General features: G+C 47.6%; 1 protein-coding gene across 2 annotated transcripts; it reads left to right on the top strand.

Annotated features, from left to right (window-relative positions):
* The first annotated feature begins 6,478 nt into the window (after positions 1 to 6,478).
* KCNK18 (potassium two pore domain channel subfamily K member 18) lies at positions 6,479 to 21,865 on the top strand. Of its 2 annotated transcripts, XM_002807466.6 has the most exons (3): positions 6,479 to 6,787; positions 10,218 to 10,346; positions 18,596 to 21,865. In XM_002807466.6, exons 1-3 carry the CDS (start codon positions 6,514 to 6,516, stop codon positions 19,393 to 19,395), a joined length of 1,203 nt encoding a protein of 400 aa, XP_002807512.5. In that variant the 5' UTR covers positions 6,479 to 6,513; the 3' UTR covers positions 19,396 to 21,865. The 2 variants fall into 2 exon arrangements, with proteins under 2 accessions (XP_002807512.5, XP_035125122.2); XM_035269231.3 differs by lacking the exon at positions 10,218 to 10,346.
* The last annotated feature ends 1,466 nt before the right edge of the window (positions 21,866 to 23,331 follow it).

A 23,331-nucleotide genomic window follows, 5' to 3' on the forward strand; every position in this document is an offset into this window, starting at 1 on the left:
CATGAGGGCTCCACCCTCATAATTTAATCACCTCCCAAATGTCCCATTTCCCAATACTAAACCTTGGGTCTCAGATTCCAATACATGAATTTTGAGGTGACACATACATTCACACCATAGCACTTCCCTAACCCTGGATTAGATGGATTCATCTTTGGCTGCCAGAACATTACCCTCTTTCTCCACTGTCTGTGTGCACTGTACCTGCCTGGAGTGAGGCACCCCATTGGGTTTCAGGCCACAGGAGGTGGCTGTATTCGTCTGTTTTCATATTGCTATAAAGAACGGCTCAGGACGGTAATTCAGAAAGGAAAGAGGTTTAGTTGACTCACAGTTCCACATGGCTGGGGAAGCCTCAGGAAACTTATAAACATGGCAGAAGGTGAAGAGGAAGGAAGGACCTTGTTCGCAAGGCAGCAGGAGGGAGAATGAACACAGGAGGAACTACCAAACACTAATAGAAGCATCAGATCTTGTGAGAACTCAACAATCACAAGAATAGCATGGGGGAACCAGCCCCATGATTCAATTACCTTCACCTGGTCTCTTCCTTGACATGATTGTGGGGGTTATATGGATTTTGGGAATTATGATTTAAGATGAGTCTTCAGTTGGGGACACAGCCAAACTATGTCAGTGGCTTTAAAGCTTGACTTTATCTTATCTGCACCTCGTGCAACCTGTGTACTCTGCAAAAGGGCAGCTCATTTAGGGGGGAAAACTTGCTATGATTTCCACCCTCAGGAACTAGAAAGTTTGCCCTTAGTGAGACCTGTTAGCACTGGTCTGCTCTCAGCTGACCGTTACTCTACTTCTCTTTGCCAACCTGTGAGCTCCTTTCTAAATGAGCCCTGCATGGGCTGTGCCAGCTCATGGAATCTTTCTTCTGACTCTGCAAGGCACAGAGAGTTTGCATCTTACTTTGTAATTCACCCAGCACCCATATTAGGTACAGGAATTCATCTATGTCCTTTCCTTCCATGGGACAGTGGGGGACCTTTAGGACCCTCACATCATCTGGTCCCCAGCAGGCCTTGGAAGTGCTTGACATCTGCTTGACTGAGGCCACCTGCCGCCTCATTACAGGGATGTAGGCTTCAGAAGGAGGCCTCCACTTAGCCTATCTCTCTTCCTCCCTAGGAAAAGGGGCTGGCTTATCTATGGGACTGTTAAAAACTTCCTCCCTCCTAAAAACAAAAGGAATTCAGGTCATTCTGGAGGTGAACCATGTGCTTGCGAGGGATGGCTGGACCTCACAGTCCTCACTTTATCCACAAGATTTCCCTTCTCCTGTGGGTTCTCACCCATTCTTGCCACCATCATCACGTTGGCCCAAATGTGGCCAAATGACTCTTGTATACTTGAGACAAGACTGGAATGTTTCAATAAAAACTGAAACCGGGAAATAGACACATTGAGTTACACACGATTAGATAATCTGGCTAATGTGCTGAAGTTCACTTACCTTCAGCTTGTGGCTCATCCCAGCGTCCCGCTCTCCCAGCTCCCTGTTGCTTTCCAGATGATGCATGGCATTGTGATACCCGCCATCAAGGAGGATGAGTACACAGGGGTCTGTTAAGTCATTCCGTACACTATTCTAGATATTCGAAGTATATTTTTTTAAAAGACTTAAAATGAGGAGTAAAAATACATTTTCAGACTGTCACCAGCTAACACTTTCATCCATTAACACTGACCTCGCATGCATTAAATAACACTTAGAATGTTTTACCTAAAAAGTAACAAATAACTTGACTTGCTCATTCTTATATTTAAACACTAATTTTTTTTAGACAAAGTCTCACTCTGTTACCCAGGCTGGAGGGCAGTGGCACGATATCGGCTCAGTGAAACCTCTATCTCCCAGGTTCAAATAATTTTCATGCCTTAGCTTTCTCAGTAGCTGGGATTACAGGCATGTGGTGCCAATTGTTGTACTTTTAGTAGCTAATGTCTTTGTATTCTTAGTGAAGACGGGGTTTCACCATGTTGGTCAGGCTGGTCTCTAGCTACTGGCCTCAAGCAATCTGCCTGACTTGGCCTCCCAAAGTGCTGGAATTACAGCCATGAGCCACTGTACCTGGCCCTAAAAATTAATTCTTGCCTTGAATAAAGAATCATGGAGCACACTAAGCTGTTGTTCAAAAGTAACGGACAGGAAAGATACACCGTATTTATGGCTTGAAAGAATCAACATGGTAAAGATGTTGGGTCTGCCCACATTGATCTATAGATTTAATGTAATCCCTGTCAAAATCTCAGCAAGGTTTTATGTATACATAGATAAGACTATTTTTAAATTTATATGGAAAAGCCTTAAAATGGCTAGAAAGAATCTTGAAAAGAGAATAAGGCAGGAGAAATCACTCTATCTGGTATTAAGGCCTACTACATAGCTATAGGAATTAGAAACTGTGTTACTGGTGAAGGGCTATGTGCTATTGATGCAGAGGTCAATGGAACAGAAGAGAAAACCCAGAAATAGACCCACACAAATATGTTCAACAGATTTTTCATAAAAGTGAGAAACCAATTCAATGGAGTGAAGATAACCTTCTCAACAAATGAAGCCGGAGTAACTGAACATCCGTAGGTAAAAAAATGAAACTTGATCTCACACCTTACCAGAAATTAACTCAGAATGGATCACTGACTGAAATGTAAAACATAAAATTATAAACCTTTTGAGAAGAAGGGCCAGGTGTGATGGCTCATGCCTGTAATACCAGCGCTTTGGGAGGCCAAGGCGGGTGGATCACCTGAGCTCAGGCATTTGAGACCAACCTGGCCAATATGGTGAAACCCCGTCTCTACTAATACAAAAATTAGCTGGGTGTGGTGATGCATACCTGTAATCCCAGCTACTCTGGAGGCTGAGGCAGAAGAGTTGTTTGGACTCAGGAGGTGGAGGTTGCAGTGAGCCGAGATCGCACCATTGTTCTCCAGCTTGGGTGACAAGAATGAAACTCAGTCAAAAACAAACAAACAAACAAACTTTTGAGAATAAGAAAGCAGAAAACCTTGGGCATCCAGGGCTAGGCAAATAATTTTTACACTTGACTCATCTAAGAAGCTGCATATAGATGGAGGATGGGAGTGGGATGTGCAAGGTATGGGTTTGCTGAAGGCTTGAAGATCTTGCCTTCTCTTTCTTCAGGGCAGTATATATGCAATGAAGCATTTGCTGCTTCTATTTCAAATGGAAAATTATACAACTACATGTCTTCTTCACTATTTTCCCTCCCCAGAACCCTAGGGTCTGCAGCATTAGAATTATTGGTCCCCAAAGGGGACATGCTCACCTGGAAACCCAGGAAGGGACCCACCAAATACACCTTATGACTGCTCCCTAGGCACTTTGGGATCCTTGTGTCCAGGAACCAGTAGATAAGACAATGGGTGGCCATCTTGTTAGGGACTATGTTTTGGTTTTGTTCCCACCCAAATCTCATTTTGAATTGTAATTCCCATAATCCCCCTATGTCATTGGAGGGACCAGGTGGAGATAATTGAATAATGGGGGTGGTTTCCCTCATCTTGTTCTAATGATAGTGATTTCTTACACGATCAGATGGTAAGAAATCACTATCATTCATTCTCCTCATTCATGCTCATTCCTGCCACCCTGTGAAGAAGGACGTGTTTGCTTCCCCTTCCGCCATGATCGTGAGTTTCCCAAGGCCTCCCCTGCCATGCTGAATTGTGAGTCAATTAAACCTCTTTCCTTTATAAATGACCCAGTCTTGGGTAGTATCCTTGCAGCAACATGAGAATGGATGAATATAGGGGCAATTGACTTGGTGAGCAGAAGGAGGCTGGGCTGCTTTCACACAATGAGGACAGAGAATAACATGGGTGGAGCTCAGGTGACTCAGGTGGGTACCTCTTGGTACTTCTTACACAACTATGTCTGTGAGTGGACAAGCACAAGCAGCCCCAACCTGAAAAGGAAGGATATGGTTACCAAGGGCTCAGACTCCAACCCCACTCCAAGGGATGAGGATTAGGGTCACACCACTGGGTAAGCCACAGAGACCAGTAGAAGAGGTAGCACAGGGCAAGGGAAAGGTAGAATGGATAGTGAAGGAAGGAGATGATGAGTGTCAATTGCAGCCCTGAGACTGGAGGAAGTAACAGGGCTGTTTGTTTTACTAACCTCCTTCTTCTAAGCTTGCCTGCGGGCGGAGTGGGGGGGGTGGTCAATGCAACTTTATAATAGCCATCCAAACTCATTGGTCTGTGTTTATCATTCCTCCAATATATTTCGAATGCCTGAGTCACTGCACTAGTCAACATGCCAGCCCAGCTCACTGCTGGTGAAAAGTTTAGCAGTTGGGCAGCCACTTTGCACTAAAAGCTGCCTGTACACCGTCTCCTTACCACCTGGGTATGGAGGGACCAAGTCCTCAAACTCCATCTTAGCTTTCTTGTTTTTTTTTAGACAGAGTCTCAATCTGTTGCTCAGGCTGGAGTGCAGTGGCGTGATCTCAGCTCATTTAACCTCTGCCTCCCAGGTTAAAGCAATTCTTGTGCCTCAGCCTCCCAACATAGCTGGGATTACAGGTGTGCGCCACCATGCCTGGCTAATTTTTAGCAGAGATGGGTTTTCGCTATGTTTGTCAGGCTGGTCTCAAACTCCTGGCCTCAAGCAATCCACTCCCCTTGGCCTCCCAAAGTGCTGGGATTACAGGTGTGAGCCACTGTGCCTGGCCCCCATCTTAGCTTTTTGAGCAGGCTTTTTCAGACCACTTCTGGTGCCAACTATTGTTGGATCCTCAGAGAAGCAGACACCAAGACAGAGTCACTATTGCAAAAGCTTTATTGGGAAATAAGACTTGTAAAAGGAAAACGAAGGAGGCAGATGGGACAGGGAAAGCCTCTGGCTCATAACGCAGACCTGACAAGGTCTCTCTGGAACAAAGACTGCAGGTTGGAGGAATCCTGTATTGGGCGGAAATGAATAGGCTCCTGGGTCCCCACCTTGCTTAGTCGCTGAGCCCAGGCTTCCCCAAGAAGAGGGCTTGACAGCAGTGGCAACCCCTCAAAGAACCAAAGGAACTGTCATGAACCACGCTCATCAAAGCTGCATGTCATGAACCACGCTCATCAAAGCTGCACAGCAAGTCCTTTCTGGAAGAGGGATCTGAACCTGCATGCATCTCCACAGCCGCCATCTGGGGCACTTCTTACCCCACTGCTTGTCAAGTGATCCTTTATTGAAATATTTTCCTTTGTGCTTCTTAACAAGCTGGGCATTCCACTGCAGCACTGCTGATGTTATGAGGGCGATGGCCATCAACATTGTAGCCCACAGATGGGGCCATCCCCAGGGTCTCTTTAATTGTTCCAGAGAGTTCTCTAACTAAAGATCGGTGCTGCATCTGTCAGGCAATGCTGACATTCTCATCAGGTGATATTTCCATTGTGTTTAATGTTTTTCTGTTTCTTTTTGTCTCCCGGAGTTTCCTTGCGGGCTTTGATGATCAGGGCAGAGGCAGAAGGTACTACCTCAATCTGCGCCTGTCTGTTCTGAATGGTCAGTTTCACTGTAATCCTCAGATCCTTCAAGTCACCGGTTGCCCTGGCAATGTCGTTACCTATGTGTTTTGGAGACAGACACGGAGGTTGATCTTCAGGGCCAGCACAGATGTGGTACCAACATAATTTCCAGGGCACTTTGGACTTTAATCTTTTTGGGGTCAAACTTAGGTAGCATGGGGGAGGTAGCTGGTGTTAAATGAACCTGGATTCAGGACGAACAAAGAAAGTTGCACACTGGCCTATTCCCAGCTAAAAACTGAAAGCTGGGCACTTTTTCTCATGGCAGACACAGGCACAGCTGAGCAAGGCCAAAGGTACAAGCACAGGCCCAGCCCCTGCTTGCATCACATCTGCTAACACCCAGCTGGCTGGAGCGAGTGAGATGGCCCACCCTAATGCCAAGTTCAAGAAAGTACACTCTGCCCACCATGAGGCCACGGCAAGGGTGGGTGTGCAGCACGGGAGTGAAGAATTGGGATGAATAATTAGATTCACACAGGATAAAGGTCCTTTGGAAACGGTTGAGCTCTGGCCGCATTAGTTACCATGGTTACTATTACATTATTAGTTACTATTATTACCACCTGTTCAGGAGACCAGGTCCCCTAAGCCAAGTGGTGTCGCAGACAGCTCTCAGGAAGGACTATCACTTGAGGAAACACTTAAGATCAGCTTTGGGATCTACAATTCAAAACTGCAGTTTGGGGTTAGAAAAGATCAAACGGAGCACAAAGCAACCACCACACTATACTCCCAAAGCCCCTGCCAGGCAGCTCCAGGGCTGGCCCAGCGGATCAATAGCAATCTGGGGTGCTAGGGAGGGCGCCATCTGAGTAGTTCAGATGAACTGAACATGATGAGTTGCCAGCAGCTTCCCGAGTCCTTGGGGAAGCACGCGCACCATCCACTTAGTGCTGGAGCCTGGCTGTTCTCCGGGCACTCCTACCCCGTCTTCCTGGCGGGGCTTAGATGCTCCTGCCTCTTCCACCAGCTCCTCCTGCCCTGCATGCTCCAGGGAGGATGGAGGCTTCCAGGCACCCCCAGGCCAGGAGATGCTGCCCAGAGGCCCTGGGAAAGCTCTTCCCTGGCCTCTGCTTCCTCTGCTTTCTGGTGACCTACGCCCTGGTGGGTGCTGTGCTCTTCTCTGCCATTGAGGACGGCCAGGTCCTGCTGGCAGCAGATGATGGAGAGTTTGAGGAGTTCTTGGAAGAGCTCTGCAGAATCTTGAACTGCAGTGAAACAGGTAGGTGCCTCACCTGGACAGGGTGGGCCTTTTCTTTGTGGTGGCAGCAGTCCCCCGAGAGCAGAGGGCTGCCTTCCAGGAGCCTGGGTCCAGGAGCTGCCTGCTTGTATCCTCCTCATGTCTGGGCACTTTAGGCAAGTAACCTCTTTCTTAGCCTCCGTTTTCTTCTCTGAAGTGTAGGGAGACTAGCTGCCTCTTGGGGTTGCTGTGAAGAATGCAGGAAGAGCCCTGAGCACCCAGGAGGTGCTCGGGAAGACCAGCTCCCCTTCTTGTGCCTCTGCTCCCACCCCCATCCAGACCAGCAGGCTCAGGGGAGGATGGATTCCCAGGGATGGCTGGGGTGGGGTGCACGGGTAAGCAAATCCAGGGCTGGAGTTGCCGGGCCAGGTTGGTTCTCAGAACTATGTCTGCCTGACCCAGGATGCAGTTTGCAGGGATGAGAATTTAGGGAACAACCCAAATTGGGTTTGAATCCCAGCAGAAGCACTGGACCCCCATACCCCCACTTCCTCTTCCAAATGCCTTTTCTCCTGTCTGGCTCAGGAGAGTTGGGAGATGCTGTGAGAAGACCTGGGGGAAGTGGGGGCAGGTCCTGGCTCTTGTCCCAACTGCTCTCTCAGCTTGCTCTGTGATCCACGGAGGCAAAGCTTTGTTCTCTCTGGGTCTCAGTCTGCAGGAGAGAAAAGGACCCCCAATCTCAGGCCTGCCAGTCACAGGGACCCTGTGAGAAGCACAGGAGACAAGGAACACTCAGGATCTTGGAAGACAGAAGGCACTTGATAGTGTCCTCATTGCGTTTTATTCACATTTAGTTACTTGTTTCTACCCTGCTCTGTTCCACAAAGGAAGCTTGTTATTGTAGTCAACAGAGCAAGATAAAACAAGGGAGAGTAGATAAATAAAAGACAAAGGGAAACCAGACTCTAAAAGTCAGAAAAGCAGGGTGCAGGGAGCTCCTCCCCTCCACTCCCGTATGGGGGCTCCTCCCACAGTGCCCAGCTTGCTTTGGGAACAGTTGCAGCTCCCAGAGACAAGAGGCTGGTCCAGGGAGGCAGTCTCCTGTCTGTGGAGGGTCCCACTCCCTGCATCTTTGCCAGACTGATGCCAGTCTGCTCTGTGGATCTGGAAAACTGCTGCCAAATGGACACTTGGCCATGGTAGGGTCTAGACTATCAGCAAGTTCAAGTCTCTCCAATCCAGCAACACATCAGAATCACAGGGAGGCTGCCTAAAGTACACATTCCCAGGCTCTTCTCCAAACGCACTTAATCAGAATCTCCAGGGCTGGGTTGAGAATCTTATTTTTAAAGTTTGCAGGATAAGGCCAAGCATGGTGGCTCACGCCCATAGTCCTCACAGTTTGCGAGGCCAAGGTGGAAGAATCATTTGATGCCAGGAGTTTGAGACTAGGCCTGGGCAACAAGGTGAGACCCTGTCTCTACAAAAGATTTTAAAATTTAGCCAGATGAGGTGGCATACACTTGTAATCCCATACACTTGGGAGGCTGAGGCAGGAGGATCACTTGAGCCTAGGAGTTTGAGGCTACGGTAAGCTGTGATTGTGCCACTGCACTCCAGCCTGAATGACAGAGCCAGACATGTCTCTAAATAAATACAAATAAAGTTTCTCAGGTGATTCCAGTGCACAGCAGGGTATGGGAACACAGAGCTGGTCCCACTCCATTTTGTATGGATTTTCACTGGGGATTAAAATGTTCCATAGGGTTAGTCATGTGTAGACCCTGTGGCAAACACTTCACACAGGATCTCCCCTAATCCTCACAAGAACCCTGTGTGTTGGGTAGAAGTGGTCTCTTTTTCACAGATTAAGAAATTGAGGCCTTGGGAGGTTGAGCAATTTGTTCAAGTTTGCAAACCAGACAAATGGAGCCAGGGATTTAACCCCATGTGTTTGGATTCCAGAGCCTGACCTTTCACCACTATCTCATGCTGTCTCTGATGGGGAAACTGAGGCTCAGAAAGCAGCCTCTTGTCCACAGTCACAGAACTTGTCAGGGTCAGAGCTGGGTCTGGAATTCAGGTGTGTAGGCTCCCAGGCTGCTGCCAATTAAAATGAGTAGCAACGTCCTGCTGGATGCCAGGCTCAGTGCCGTTCTCTGCTGGCCAAACTGCAGACTAGCAGGGGCCTCGGGGGTCCCAAAGCCCACTGGCTGCCCAGGCCAACTGAGCCATTTGGGAATCTCCCCAGGAAACCAGGGTTCCCGACCCTGCTCTGTTGGGCCTGGGAAACAATGTTTAGGAAGTCAAGTTTCCCAGCCCTGGAGGAGACACTCACTGGCAGCTCGTACCCACAGCCCACAGTATGATAATATGGTTATCAAAGTCCATCAAGCTTTTTTAATTTTTATTTTTAGACGGATACTCACTCTGTTGCCCAGGCTGGAGTGCAGTGGCATGATCTCAGCTTACTGCAACCTCCACTCCCCAGGTTTGAGTGATCCTCCTGCCTCAGCCTCCCAAGTAGCTGGGACCACAGGCGTGTGCCACCACGCCTGGCTAATTTTTGTATTTTTAGTAGAGACGGGGGCCTCACAATGTTGACCAGGCTGGTCTCAAACTCCTGACCGCAAAGGATCCACCCTCATCAGCCTCCCGAAGTGCTGGAACTACAGGTGTGAGTCACAGCGCCAGGCAAACTCCATCAAGTGCAATGACCTCCAGGAGTGGGTATGATTTGCCTCTGGGTAACAGCTTGCTTTTCCTGAAAGCCTTTTGCATTTAGTGCTTGAAAACCCTGTGTGAGAGGCAGGGCAGAAGTTGTCTTCCTCTGAGAGATGAAAGAAATGGAGGTTCAGAAAGTTAAAAAGCGAAGGCTGCACAGCAAAGCCAGGACTAAGCTCTGATGGGGCCCCCAGGGGCCTTTCTCTTAGTGCTCTTCTCCCAGGGCCCTGTGGCCTCCTCATCTCCATGGGGACCACAGGCAGGACCCAGGATGCAGAAATATTTTAAAAGGGCTGGGCGCGGTGGCTTATGCCTGAAATTCCAGCACTCTGGGAGGCAGTGGCGAGTGGATCATGAGGTCAGGAGTTCAAGACCAGCCTGGCCAAGATGGTGAAACCCCATCTCTACTAAAAATATAAAAATTAGCTGGGCATGGTGGCAGGCACCTGTAATCCCAGTTACTTGGGAGGCTGAGGCTGAAAATTGCTTGAACCTGGGAGGCGGAGGTTGCAGTGAGCTGAGATTGCGCCACCATACTTGTCTCAGTGACAGAGCGAGACTCTATCTCAAAAAAAAAAAAAAAAAAGAAATATTTTAAAGGAGGACTCCGATCACCAAGCTTTGGTGTTGATACTAACCACAGGACGAGGGGGCTGCTGGTCTTTGGGGAAGACGATCCCTTTCACCTGGGTGGGGCTTGTCTTGAGCAGAACCTTTCCCCCACACTCTTGGTCATGTCTTTCTCCAGTGGTGGAAGACAGGAAACAGGACCTTCAGGGGCATCTGCAGAAGGTGAAGCCTCAGTGGTTTAACAGGACCACAGACTGGTCCTTCCTAAGCTCACTCTTTTTCTGCTGCACCGTGTTCAGCACTGTGGGTAAGTGCAAAACCACAGTTCCCCCACAGTGGCCCCGGGAAGGGTGGGCTTCTGGGTGGCAAAGGACACTGGAATTGGGGTGTGGAGATGGCCCTCCTCTCCTTCCCTCCCTCCTTTCCTCAAATCTATATTGCACGCCTACAAACAGCAGCAGCTGCACTGGCTGACACTTTTGCACTGACGATGCATCAGGCCCTGTTTTAAGTCCTTTATGCTGATTAGCTCATCTAAGCCTCACCATGAGGTGGGTGCTGTTACTGTTCCCACACTCTAATAGATCCGTCAGTTTGGAAAAGTCATACAGTGCATGTGAATCTGAACCCAGCCACTTGGGTCTAGACCCAGCACCCCGCTGCCTCTCTCCATGTACAACTTACTGTGCACTTGGCACATAGAATCTGGGGAGACGCCTCCCTGTGCTTATGGGTAAAACTCTGGTTTTGTGGCCCCTTTGAGGACATGAGCATGTGGCTGGAGGGGAGAGATGGTCAGGAGACTAGTGGGGGATGCTGTGGGAATTAGGCCTCCTGGGCTGGGGGTGTGATGCCACTGGGCCAGCAGTAACTAAGGCCCCATTGGCAATTAAGGGCTCACTCCGAACTAGTTGGCCCATCCCCAGCTTTCTTTCTGGTGGGGCAGCAGCGGGGCCGGGTTGGAGGGGCCAAACCAGGCCTGGCAAGAACCTCTCGTGCCGGAACGGGAGTCACAGGAGATGGAAATGGTGGAGGTGCCCTCAGCCACAGGGCCGAAGCTCTTGGGTCAGAGCCCTCACCAGGACTGTGGCCTATCACTCAGCCCCTGCCCCTTTTGGCTGGCAAAAGGGACTGTGGCTCCTCTCCTCTTTCAAGAGAGAAGTACCCATCCCTAGGAGGGCCTGGCCCACAGAGGTCACAGAGAGAGGCTGGGGGCCTCACGCTAAAGTTCAGGGCCAGCCTGGGTTAGAGCTGTGTGATCTCCAGCAAAAGATGTCACCCCTCTGAGCCTTGCACTGGGATTCATAAGCCCTCCTAGACCTGCCTCTTAGGGTCAGCTGACGACTATACATGTCGGTGGCAGCCAGGATGCCCTCAGAAGCGACTAACAGAAAACCCGACTTGCTTAAACCGCAAGGAGAATGTCACCTTGCGAGTAAGAAGTCCAGTGGGAGGACAGCTCTAGGCTGACATGCAGCTCATGCCCAGTGCCATATGCAGTTGTGGCACTAGGCATCAGGTTTTCTCCATCCTTCTGCCCACTGGGCCACAAGAGGCAACCAAGGTCCACACCCCTTCTGAGCATAACTGTGTCTTCTATAGAAGAGGCTGCGTCTCTCTCCATGGTTCATCAGCGATGATGTCTTCCCGGGAGCCTCCCTGCCTCCTCCAAGCTGGTCCCAGGCAGGGGGATTGGAGCACTAGGGTGACTAAGACCAATTGGATCTGCTCCTAAATCAGCTTGGGGCACAGTGGCTTTGCAGGGAAGAAAGGAGGAAATGGCTGCTGGGCGGGCAACCGGTATCTGCTGCACCCAGCTTCAGAAATGGCCACACAGCCCCCAGAAAGCTCTCACAGTCCCCACTTGGTTTCACCCATTTGCCTGAATGCTTTTATTTAATTATTTAATTTGAGATGGAGTCTTGCTCTGTCACCCAAGCTGGAGTACAGTGGCGTAATATAGGCTCACTGCAACCTCCGCTTCCCTGGTTCAAGAGATGCTTGTGTCTCAGCCTCCTGAGCAGCTGGGATTATGGACGTGTACCACCATGCCCGGCTAATTTTTATATTTTTACTAGAGGTGGAGTTTCACCATGTTGGCCAGGCTGGCCTCAAACTCCTGACCTCAGGTGATTTGCCTGCCTCGGCCTCTGAAAATGCTGGATTAGAGGCATGAGCCACTGTGCCTGGCCTGGTTCACCTGAATGCTCATGCAGGCAGGGATGGGTAAGGGACAGAAAGCATAAGGACAGCAGCTACACCGTTCAGCCCGTGCCAGGCATGGGGTCCGGGTGCTTCTCTTGTGCAATTCTCACCACAACCCCACAAGGTAGGTGCTGTGACTATCCCATTCTACAGACAAGTGGGCTCAGACTCTAAGAGGGAATCACTGTGAGCAAGTCACAGGCAGGGCTGAGGTCAAACTTAAAGCTGACCTTTCCAGGGGAACCCATAGCTCAGGGGATGTTTTAAGGAAACAACAGTTCCAGGAGAACAGCAACTGCAAGAAAGACTTGGAGATGTGCAAAGGGCTGGGAGTTATGGGGTTTACTTTGTCTTTTTGTATTCCTCAATAATTTTTTTCTTTTTTCTTTTTTTTTTTTTTTTGAGACGGTGTTTCGCTCTTGTTACCCAGACTGGAGTGCAACGGCGCTGTCCTGGCTCACCGCAACCTCCACCTGCTGGGTTCCGGCAATTCTCCTGCCTCAGCCTCCTGAGTAGCTGGGACTACCAGTGCGCACCACCATGCCCAGCTAATTTTTGTATTTTTAGTAGAGACGGGGTTTCACCTTGTTGACCAGGATGATCTCGATCTCTTGACCTCGTGATCCACCCGCCTCGGCCTCCCAAAGTGCTGGGATTACAGGCATGAGCCACCGCACCCGGCCCTTTTTTTCTTTTTGAGACAGAGTCTCACTCTGTTGCGCAGGGTGGAATGCAATGGTGCCATCTCGGCTCACTGCAACCTCCGCCTCCCAGGTTCAAGAGATTCTCCCACCTCAGCCTCCTGAGTAGCTGAGATTACAGGCACCTACCATCATGCCCAGCTAATTTTTGTATTTTGGGTTTTTTTTGTTGTTGTTTTTGTTTTTTGTTTTTGGAGATGAAGTCTCACTCTGTCGCCCAGGCTGGAGTGCAGTGGCACGATCTCGGCTCACTGCAACATCTGCCTCCCGGGTTCAAGTGGTTCTTCTGTGTCAGCCTCCCAAATAGCTGGGATTACAGGCATGCACCATCACACCTGGCTAATTTTTGTATTTTTTGGAGAGACGGGTTTTTACCAGGTCAGCCAGGCTCGTCTTCAACTCCTGACCTCAGGTGATCCACCCACCTCAGCCTCCCAAAGTGCTGGGATTACAGGCGTGAGTCACCACACCCTACTTCCTTAAGAATTTAGATTGGTCCAGGCACCTTGGCTTATGCCTATAAGGAGACCAACCTGAAAATATAACGAGACCTCATTAGGTGGGCATGGTGACATGTGCCTGTAGTTCCAGCTACTCAGGAGGCTGACATGGGAGCATCACTTGAGCCCTGGAGGTCGAGGCTGCAGTGAGCCGTGATTGTACCACTACACTCCAGCCTGGGTGACAGGGTCAGCCTGGATGGCAGAGCCTGTCTCAAAAACAAACCAACAAATACAAAACCAAAAAAACTTAGATGTATCTGAGGCAGGATTTCTCAACCTCAGCCCTGTCGGCATCTTGCAGGGGATAATTCTCTGCATTGGAGGCTCCTGTGCAATGCAGGCTGTTGAGCAGCATCTCTGGCTTCCACCCACCAGGATGCAGTAGTACTTTCCCCACTGCCCCCACCCATTACGGCAGCCACAAAAGTTTCTGGACATTGCCAAATGTCTCTTGGGAGGCAAATTTGCCCCCTGTTGAGAACAAATGATCTATTGCAATGGTTATCAAAGTGTGGTCCCGAGTAACATCGACATCACTGGGGAACTGGCTAGAAATGCAAATTAATTCTCAGGTGTCATTCTAGACCTACTGAGCCAGAAACTATGGCTGCGGGACCCAGCAATCTGTAGTTTAGAAAGTTCTCCCTGTGATTCTGTTGTGTGCTAATGTTTGAGAAGCGTGCCCTGGCTGCATGTCAGAGTCACTTTCGGAGCTTTTGCAAGCCCCTGTGTGGACCCTGCTCCAGACCAAGCAATCAGAGTCTCTAGGGACCAGGCCCAGGCATCAGTATTTTTCAGGGCCCTCCAGGTGATCCTAATGGGAGTCACTGATCTAATGGGAAATGCTTTAGCTTGGCTTAAATTCTAAGAAGGCAATGCAACTGTCCATTGTACGAGTCAATTAGGACATCATGCCACCCAGTAATTACAACCGGAAGAGGATGCTGGGGAATGTTCTGCACTGTCCATAATCAATAATGGTGTTTGAAAGTCCCTCTGGCAACACTGCTTCCTGCCCTGCATCTCTGGGTCATCTGAAATGCACCTGGCCTTGATGCTAAGAATGGGAGACCTGACAGATATGAGGCCGGTCAATCCCCGGTCATTCCCAACTGGGTCAGTCCTCTTGGATTACAAAGGAAAGTGCATGGGCTATTAAGTACTCACAGGCTAAGTGCAGTGAACTGATTGTATCAAAATATATGAATGCATTATTAGAAGTAATATGAGTTCCATTATGCATTTCAGTGTTCAGTAACTAGGATAGTTAATACATTCCCTTTGTAGGGGTTGTGTGCTGAGACCTTGCTTCCTTGAAACATTTTCAGGAATGTGACATAACACATATTTTGGATTGCAAAAGTATCTCACCCAGAGGCAGCCAAAGAGCCTTTGTTTATAAGCCTGTACAACTACCTTCGCCAATCCAGCAGTGGATTCAGATGGATTTACAGTGCCTGCTCTGTGCTCAAATTCCAGCTCCTTTCAAACATCCCAATCCAAACAATCCCCCTGCCCTGCTAAGATTTCTGCCAAAATTGTCTAACCAGTCTCTACAGGTCTCTCCTTTCAGCTCCCGTCTTAGCCAAAGCCCCCTTCATCTCTCAGCTGGGCGGGAAACACAGCCTCCCCATTCATCTTCCTGTGTCCATCTGAAACCCTCCAATTTACTATCTGTGATGCTGTCAGGATAATCTTTTCAAGATGCAAACCTGATTGGGCATGGTGGCTCACTCCTGTAATCCCAGCACTTTGGGGGCTGAAGTGGGCAAATCACTTGAGGTCAGGAGCTCGAGAACAGACTGGCCAACATGGTGAAACCTTGTCTCTACTAAAAATGCAAAAATTAGCCAGGCATGATGGTGGGCGCCTGTAGTCCCAGCTACTCAGGAGGCTAGGGCAGGAGAATTGCTTGAACCTGGGAGGTGGAGGTTGCAATAAGCTAAAGTCATGCCACTTCACTCCAGCCTGGGCAACAGAGCAAGACTCCATCTTAAAAATAAAAAGATGCAAACATGGTTTTATTAGTTTCCTGTGGCTGCTGTAATAAATTCCCACAAACTTGGTGGCTTGAAGCAATAGAAATTTATTCTGTCAAGATCTGGAGCCCAGAAGTTTGAAATCAATTTTACTGATTTCAAAGATCGAGGGATTGGCAGAGCCATGCCCCCCCTGAGGCTCTAGGGAAGGATCCTTCCTTGCCTCTTCCTTGGCAGCTTCTGGTGGCTGCCAGCATCCCCTGGCTTACAGCCACATCACTCCAGTCTCTGCCTCTGAGGTTATATTGCCTCCCCTTCTCTCTGTGTAAAATATCTTGCTCAGCATCTCCCTTATCAGGACACTTACAGTGGTACCTAGGGCCACACACACAATCCAGGATAACTTCCTCATCTCAAGATCCTCAAAGTGGATCCTCAAAGACCCACTTTCCAGATAAGGTAGCGTTGATAGATTCCAGGAGTTAGGACTTGGCTGTCTTCATTTGGGGGCTGTCATTTTTCAGCCTTCCATACTGACCAAGGTACTCCCCCATCTGCCATGGAAGCCCTTAGATGCTGCCCACCTCCCGGCCTCACCTTATTCCCTTCCCCTACCTTCCTGTACACTAGCCATATTGGCCCTCTCTTGGTTCCTTAAACCTGGGTGACAGCTACACTCAGGGTGCCACCTTGGTGAAAACTTAGAAAACCACATCCCTTGCTAGGCAGACACAGCCCTGTGCCCCGAGCCCTGAGCTCCGAGCTTGGTAGTGCACTGAGGCTGGTTTCTGCACCCAGTCAGCTCCCAATCACCCCCTTGGTATATATGCAGTACACACAGTACACAAGTACCCACTGTCACTCTGCGGATAGCCCTTTGTTGAACCTGCCACAGGGTCTTTGCACAGGCTGCTTCCTCTCTCTTCACCTGACTAGTTCTTGGCCCCCTCCCAACATCAGCTCAAAAATCACCTCACCAGAAAATCTTTCCTGCCTTAATCCAGGATGGGGACCTTTTTTTTTTTTTTTTTTTTGAGACAGGATCTTGCTCTGTTGCCCAGGCTGGAGTATGGTAGCATGATCTCAGCTCACTGCAACCTCTGCCTCTTGGGTTCAAGTGATTCTCATGCCTCAGCCTCCCAAGTAGCTGGGATTACAGGTATGCACCATGATATCTGGCCAGTTTTTGTATTTTTAGTAGAGATGGGGTTTTGCCATGTTGGCCAGGCTGCTCTTGAACTCCTGACCTCAAGTGATCCGCCCACCTCAGCTCCCCAGAATGATGGAATTACAGATGTGAGCCACCATACCTGGCCTAGGATGAGTGCCTTTGTTCTAATCATTCATGGAATGGTCTGCTCTTTCACTTCATTATTCATCTCCATTTGTAACTATATACTTACTAGTGTAGTTTTAAAAATTAATATCTGCCTCTCTTACCAAACCAGAGACTCAGATAGGTCATATTCCGTATCTACTTTTCTTAGCACTATGCCCCCAGTGCATGCAGTAAGTACTCAATAAATACTGAATGAACGAATGATGCACATAAAGAGTTAACCAACACTGCCTTACCTGGCGGAACCAGCCAGATTGGTGTGGCGTGCTCTGGGTTGGATGTCAACTGAGGAGACTCTTTGAGAACTGCAGTTCTCTCCCCTACACTTGGGATCCTGGTGAGGGTGGGCAACCTGAATGCCCCCCTACTCCTAGAAGGCAGAGCCTGAGGCCAGAGTTTGCCACAGGGAGCTACACTCCTGGAGGAAGTTGGGGCTTAGCCAGTCGAGGAGTTGCCTTCAGATTAACTTACATAATTGGGCTGGGGTTTTCTGTATTAATCATCCTTTATGACATTAGAAATTAAACACAGACATGAAATGCAAAAGCTTTGTCCTCTGCTTGTTGAAGTCATTGATGCTTGCCCACTCCAGAAGATTCAGCCACCTGTGCTCTGGGGTTTAATGTCTCTCTGCTCCTGCCCCTCTGTAGGTACAAGGGGAGGGGAAGGGCTCCCTAAGGGGATGGAGACCTCGACCCACCCCTTCCTCTGCTTGGCTTCCGGGTTCTCTCTGGTTGAAGGGTCCTGCCCCCTGGATGCTCCTGAGGATGACAGCACTGGTTGAGGATCTGAGAGTCCTATGGATTTGACTCCCAACTCTACTATATATCACATGTATGCTCATGGCCAAGCTGTTGTTTCCCCACCTGTGAATGATGATAACAATATCTCTCTATGAAGGCTGACTGATACCCAGCCTACAGGAAGTGCTCACTGGGAAGCTGAGATCTTGAGGACACCACCATTTATCAATTGCACACTGTGTGTCAAGCACGGGCCTCATCTAATCCTCCCAGCTAGTCAATATGCAGAGATTTTTATCTGTAAGATGGCATTGTCACCTCCATCTTACAGATAAAAATCCCAAAAATATGAGCAGTCAAGTAATGTTATCGCAAATGGCAGAGCTGGGATTCAAACCAAGGTCAGTCAGAACCTAGATGCTAGAAGGCTAATTGTTTTACTCTCATTTAGGAACATGTTTGTCTAATCTGCTAAGCCACAAATGGGTCCGAGAGCAATTGTATTTTACTCATCTTCCTTCTTTCTGTTTTTCCTAATACTATGCACACTGCTGAGCACACCATGGGAACGCAGTAAATGTCTCTTACACAGAAACAACTAGCCCAGCCCTCTTATGGAGGACAAGGGTGAGTGGCTTCTTAAAAGCCAGCACCTTCATGGAGGATAAAGGTGGCAACGGATATAATTAGAAACCATTCATTCTCTCTCACTTGTACTCATCCTGTCCTTCCAGGTCAGCTGAGTCCATCCTTTGGGGGATGCTCAGAAATGGCCAGAGCAGAAAAAAAGGGAATGTGTTCACCCCAAACGTGTGCTGGTGCCCTGCCAAGGACATTTCAAGTCAAAGACCTGGATATCAGTTGTTCCTTATTCTAAAGGGAAGCCTGGCTTCACGCCCTTCCCTCCCACCAAAGCAGGCCTAATGCCAGACCAGTGGCTGAATGCTTTGAGATGAATATTTTCAAAAACACCGTGTAAAATGTCATGCCAGGGAGGAGAAATGGCAGAAGGTCTCTTTAAAGCTTTTGTGGGGGGGAAAAGGGAAGGGGCCAGATGAAGACTCTAAGCTCCATCTTCTCTTTCAGGGTATGGCTACATCTACCCCGTCACCAGGCTTGGCAAGTACTTGTGCATGCTCTACGCTCTCTTTGGTATCCCCCTGATGTTCCTCGTTCTCACAGACACAGGCGACATCCTGGCAACCATCTTATCCACATCTTACAATCGGCTCCAAAAATCCCCTTTCTTTACGAGCCCTCTCTCCAAGTGGTGCCCCCAGTCTCTCTTCAAGAAAAAAACAGACCTCAAGCCCGCAGATGAAGCCATCCCTCAGATCATCATCAATGCTGAAGAGCTTCCAGGCCCCAAACCTGGCACATGTCCTTCACGCCCAAGCTGCAGCATGGAGCTCTTTGAGAGACTTCGTGCACAAGAGAAACAGAACACACTGCAACTGCCCCCACAGACCATGGAGAGGAGTAGCTCATGTCCCGAATTGGTGCTAGGGAGACTCTCGTACTCCATCATCAGCAACCTGGATGAAGTCGGACAGCAAGTGGAGAAGTTGGACATCCCCCTCCCCATTGTTGTCCTGATTGTTTTTGCCTACATTTCCTGTGCAGCTGCCATCCTTCCCTTCTGGGAGACAGAGTTGGATTTTGAGAATGCCTTCTATTTCTGCTTTGTCACGCTGACCACCATTGGGTTTGGGGATACTGTTTTAGAACACCCTAATTTCTTCCTGTTCTTCTCCATTTATATCATCGTTGGAATGGAGATTGTGTTCATTGCTTTCAAGTTGGTGCAAAACAGGCTGATTGACATCTACAAAAATGTTATGCTATTCTTTGTAAAAGGGAAGTTTTACTGCCTGGTTAAAAAGTGAAGGTTTCATTATCTCTCAAGTGACGGACACTGGCTGAGCTGGTTTTCTTATGTTGTCTTTCAGGGTCATGTGATTAAATCAGTGGCACTGCAGCCTGTCACCTGAGACCTTGAGTCTTGGAGACAAATCCCTTATGAAAGCTGAGTTCAGTCTTGAGGGCCTGCAGAAATTTGGCCAGTGCCCTTTGTATCAGGACATTAGGGAAAAAAAAAAACTATTACCATTCTCCAAAGTCCAGTGAATTTATCTGTCCTCTTTTTTTAAAAAGCATCACCTCATGTAGATGAAGCAACCTTATGGATGTCACTGCTTTTCTTAAAATATGAGAAAAAACACCTTTATTCTTGGAAGTTGTACTTTTAGTTAAATTAAAATTTTCCTGAACTGTTCTTTTTTACCTGAAAAAGAACTAGTGTGAACAACCTCTTTTCTTGAATGACTACCTGAGTGCATATAAGATCAGTCCAATCCCAGCCCCTGTCAAATACATAGATGCTGGATGGCACCAAAATGGCGAAGTAGAAGCAATTGGGCTTCACTGTCCCTTATAGAAAACCAAAAACAACTATCTAGTGCCAAGATAATAACCACTGATATCACAGAACTCAAAACTGAGGGTTTGACAAACCCTGGGGCCACAGAAAAGTGAAAAACAGTGAGTGGAAGGTAGGTAAAATGGACTTCTCTGTGACACCCCTTCCCTGAACTGTAAGTCAGCATGTGGAAATGTTCCCTGGACTCATGATTTCAACACTAGAAAAAAGGAAGATCAAGGCAGCCAGCCGGCTTCCTCACCATCTTGAGTACCTATTCAGGAAAGCTTTCCTGCCTCAATCCACAGAAAGAATCATGAATACTTGTAGGGCAAGGGACCCCTGAAAGCTTCTGGAGTCCTGTCGACATTGGAGGTGGGTCTGGCAGCCCAGTGAGTGAAACTCTGGGGCTGCTCTTCATCTCAGACAAACAAGACTCTAAATAAGAGAGGTAGTTCAGCAGCACCACATTATAAGAGGCACTCACCAGAGCCCCTCTGGGCAAGAAGCCCTAGCCAGACCCTCAAAACACAGCTGGAGAATCCCCATTGGTGCCCTTTATCTGTGACAAGGCAGAGCTTTGAACTTTCGCAAGAGTCATGACAAACATGGGCTTAGGGTACTATTTAGTGCTGAAAAGGAGGCAGTGATCTAGGGCTAAAGGAACCAATAGGCAAAATGCACAGAACATCTAAACATACATATCCTAAAGAGACCAAACTAACCCAGGCAGCAAAGACTGGAATAAATAACCGTTCAAAGTGAAGACATACATGTACGTCCATAAGAAACTGCTACACCAGGAACCATGACTTCTTCAAATGGGCAAAGCAAAGAGCCAGTGAGTGATTGGCCCAAACAAGATGGTAATCTGTGAGCTCTCAGATCAGGAATTCAAAATAGCAGTCTTAAGAAAACACAACAAATGCCTAGGTAACACAGAAAACCAATTCAGAAACCTATCAGAGAAATTTAACAAAGAGATTAAAATAATTTTAAAATATCAAACAGAAGTCTTGGAACTGAAAAGGACATTAGCTGAACTAAAAAACACATCACAAGGTCTCAACAACAGAACAGATCAAGCAGAGGAAAGAATTAATGAAATCGAAGACAAGCTATTTGAAAATATACATTTGAAGGAGAAAAAAGAAAACAATGAAAAGGAATAAAGAATGCCTACAAAATCTAGAAAATAACCTCAGAAGAGCAAATCTAGGAGTAATGGTTTTCAAGAGGGAACTGAGAAAGAACAAGGCGGCAGAAGGCTTATTCAAAGAAATAATAGCAGTAACCTTTCCAAGCCTAGAGAAAGATATAAATATGCCAGGTACAGGAAAGTCAAAAATCACCAAACAGATTTAACCCAAATAAAATGGCCCCAAAGCACAGAATAATCAGATTCACAAAGGTCAAGGACAAAGAGAAGATGCTAAAAGCAGCAAGAGAAAATAAGCAAACAACAGGTAAAGAAGCTCTGATTCATCTGGCAACAGACTTCTCAGCAGAAAGCATATAGACCTGGAGAGGGTAGGATGACATATTCAAAGTGCTGAAGGTAAAAAGACCTGTCAACTGAGAATACTGTACCCAGCAAAGCTATCATTCAAACATGAGCTGAGGGAATTCATCATCACCAGTACTGTCTTACAGAATTGCTAAAGGGAGTTGTTTAATCTGGAAGAAGAAAAGAAAATTATTGTGCAACAAAGACATCATCTGATAGTACAAAACTCACTGGTAAAAGTAAGTACACAGACACATTCAGAATACTCTTTTACTGTAATTGTGGTGTGTAAACCACTCATTTCTCTAGTATGAAGACTAAAAGACAAATTATCAATAATAATAACCAGAACAATTTGTTAAGAGATAGGCAATATAAAAATGTAAATTAAGACAATAAAAAGTCAGAATATAGGGGAATGGAGTTAAAGTATAGGGTTTTTTAGTTTTTTTCTTTTCTTTGTGACCAAAGTTGTCATCTATTCAAATAACTTGTTAACTATGTTTTTTGTAAACCTCACAGTAATCACAAAGCAATCACAAAACCTAACATAGATACACTAAAAATAAGAAGCAGGGAATTGAAACCTACTACCAGGGAAAATCACTTAAAATATACTGACGTCACAGAGTGGAATTGACACCTGTGTTCACAGGGGTCTGAGATATTTCCAGTGACCAGATTCTGTTTCTAATTGGTGTGTTAATGGTGCCTCTGGAATGAGTTGGCCTCTGAAAACATCGATGCCTAAATGAAAGCATTAGTACATGGGAACGCTGGCACTTGTTAGGTAGACATACTCCTAGGCTGTTCATGGATGGGTTAGCATGTGAATGGGCTGGTCTGTGTAGCAGATGCTACAGGTGCCCTATCCATATGTCTTGGCACTACAACTCCCTTTGCTTGAGAATTTTCTCTGGCCATGAAAGCATGGGAATGTGCAGGGCTAGCTAAAAGTGCCAAGGAGTTAATCCTTTTGGGAGCATCCCTCAATCAATGACTGATGGGAGCTGGTAGATATATGGTGCCCAGCTCCCTTCCCCTTCCCATGGAATAACTCCTTGGGATGTTTAATACTGATACTGTCTCCCTAAATTCCCCAGAGGACTTGAGCCCCAGTTGCTTATCTGTACACCCTGTATTGACCCCCTTCATCTCCCTGTCTCACTTCTTCACTGCTCTACTTGGGCTTCCTGAGATCACCTCCAAAAGAACCACTCACTCAAATCCTGTTTCAGGGTCACTCCTGGGGACCCCAGCCTGGGAGAGGATGTAAACAAGTCAGTATGTGACCTGGTTGGCACACGCATGGAATAGCACAAATCTTTTTTTTAATGATTTTTTAATTGCATTTTAGGTTTTGGGGTACATGTAAAGAACATATAAGATTGTTGTATAGGTACACACATGGCAGTGTGGTTTGCTGCCTTCCTCCCCATCACCTGTATCTGGCATTTCTCCCCATGTTATCCCTCCCCAACTCCCCACCCGCTGCTGTCCCTCCCCCATTCCCCCCCAAAGACCCCTGAGTGTGTGATGCTCCCCTCCCTGTGTCCACGTGTTCTCATTGTTCAACTCCTACCTATGAGTGAGAATATGCAGTGTTTGATTTTCTGTTCTTGTGTCAGTTTGCTGAGAATGATGGTTTCCAGGTTCATCCATGTCCCTACAAAGGACACAAACTCATCGTTTTTGATGGCTGCATAGTATTCCATGGTGTATATGTGCCACATTTTCTCTGTCAGTCTATCATTGATGGGCATTTGGGTTTGTTCCAAGTCTTTGTTATTGTAAACAGTGCTGCAATGAACATTCATGTGCATGTGTCCTTATAATAGAATAATTTATAATCCTGTGAATATATACCTAGTAATGGGATTGCTGGGTCAAATGAAA

Source organism: Callithrix jacchus, chromosome 12 (assembly GCF_049354715.1).
Source record: "Callithrix jacchus isolate 240 chromosome 12, calJac240_pri, whole genome shotgun sequence".
Lineage (NCBI taxonomy): Eukaryota > Metazoa > Chordata > Mammalia > Primates > Cebidae > Callithrix > Callithrix jacchus.

Excerpts from the sequence above, each read along its gene's own strand:
- KCNK18 (XM_002807466.6), top strand. The coding sequence starts at position 6,514 with ATGCTCCTGCCTCTTCCACCAGCTCCTCCTGCCCTGCATGCTCCAGGG. Across the intron at positions 6,788-10,217 it reads CTTGAACTGCAGTGAAACAG|TGGTGGAAGACAGGAAACAG; the intron begins GTAGGTGCCTCA and ends GTCTTTCTCCAG. Across the intron at positions 10,347-18,595 it reads CACCGTGTTCAGCACTGTGG|GGTATGGCTACATCTACCCC; the intron begins GTAAGTGCAAAA and ends CTTCTCTTTCAG.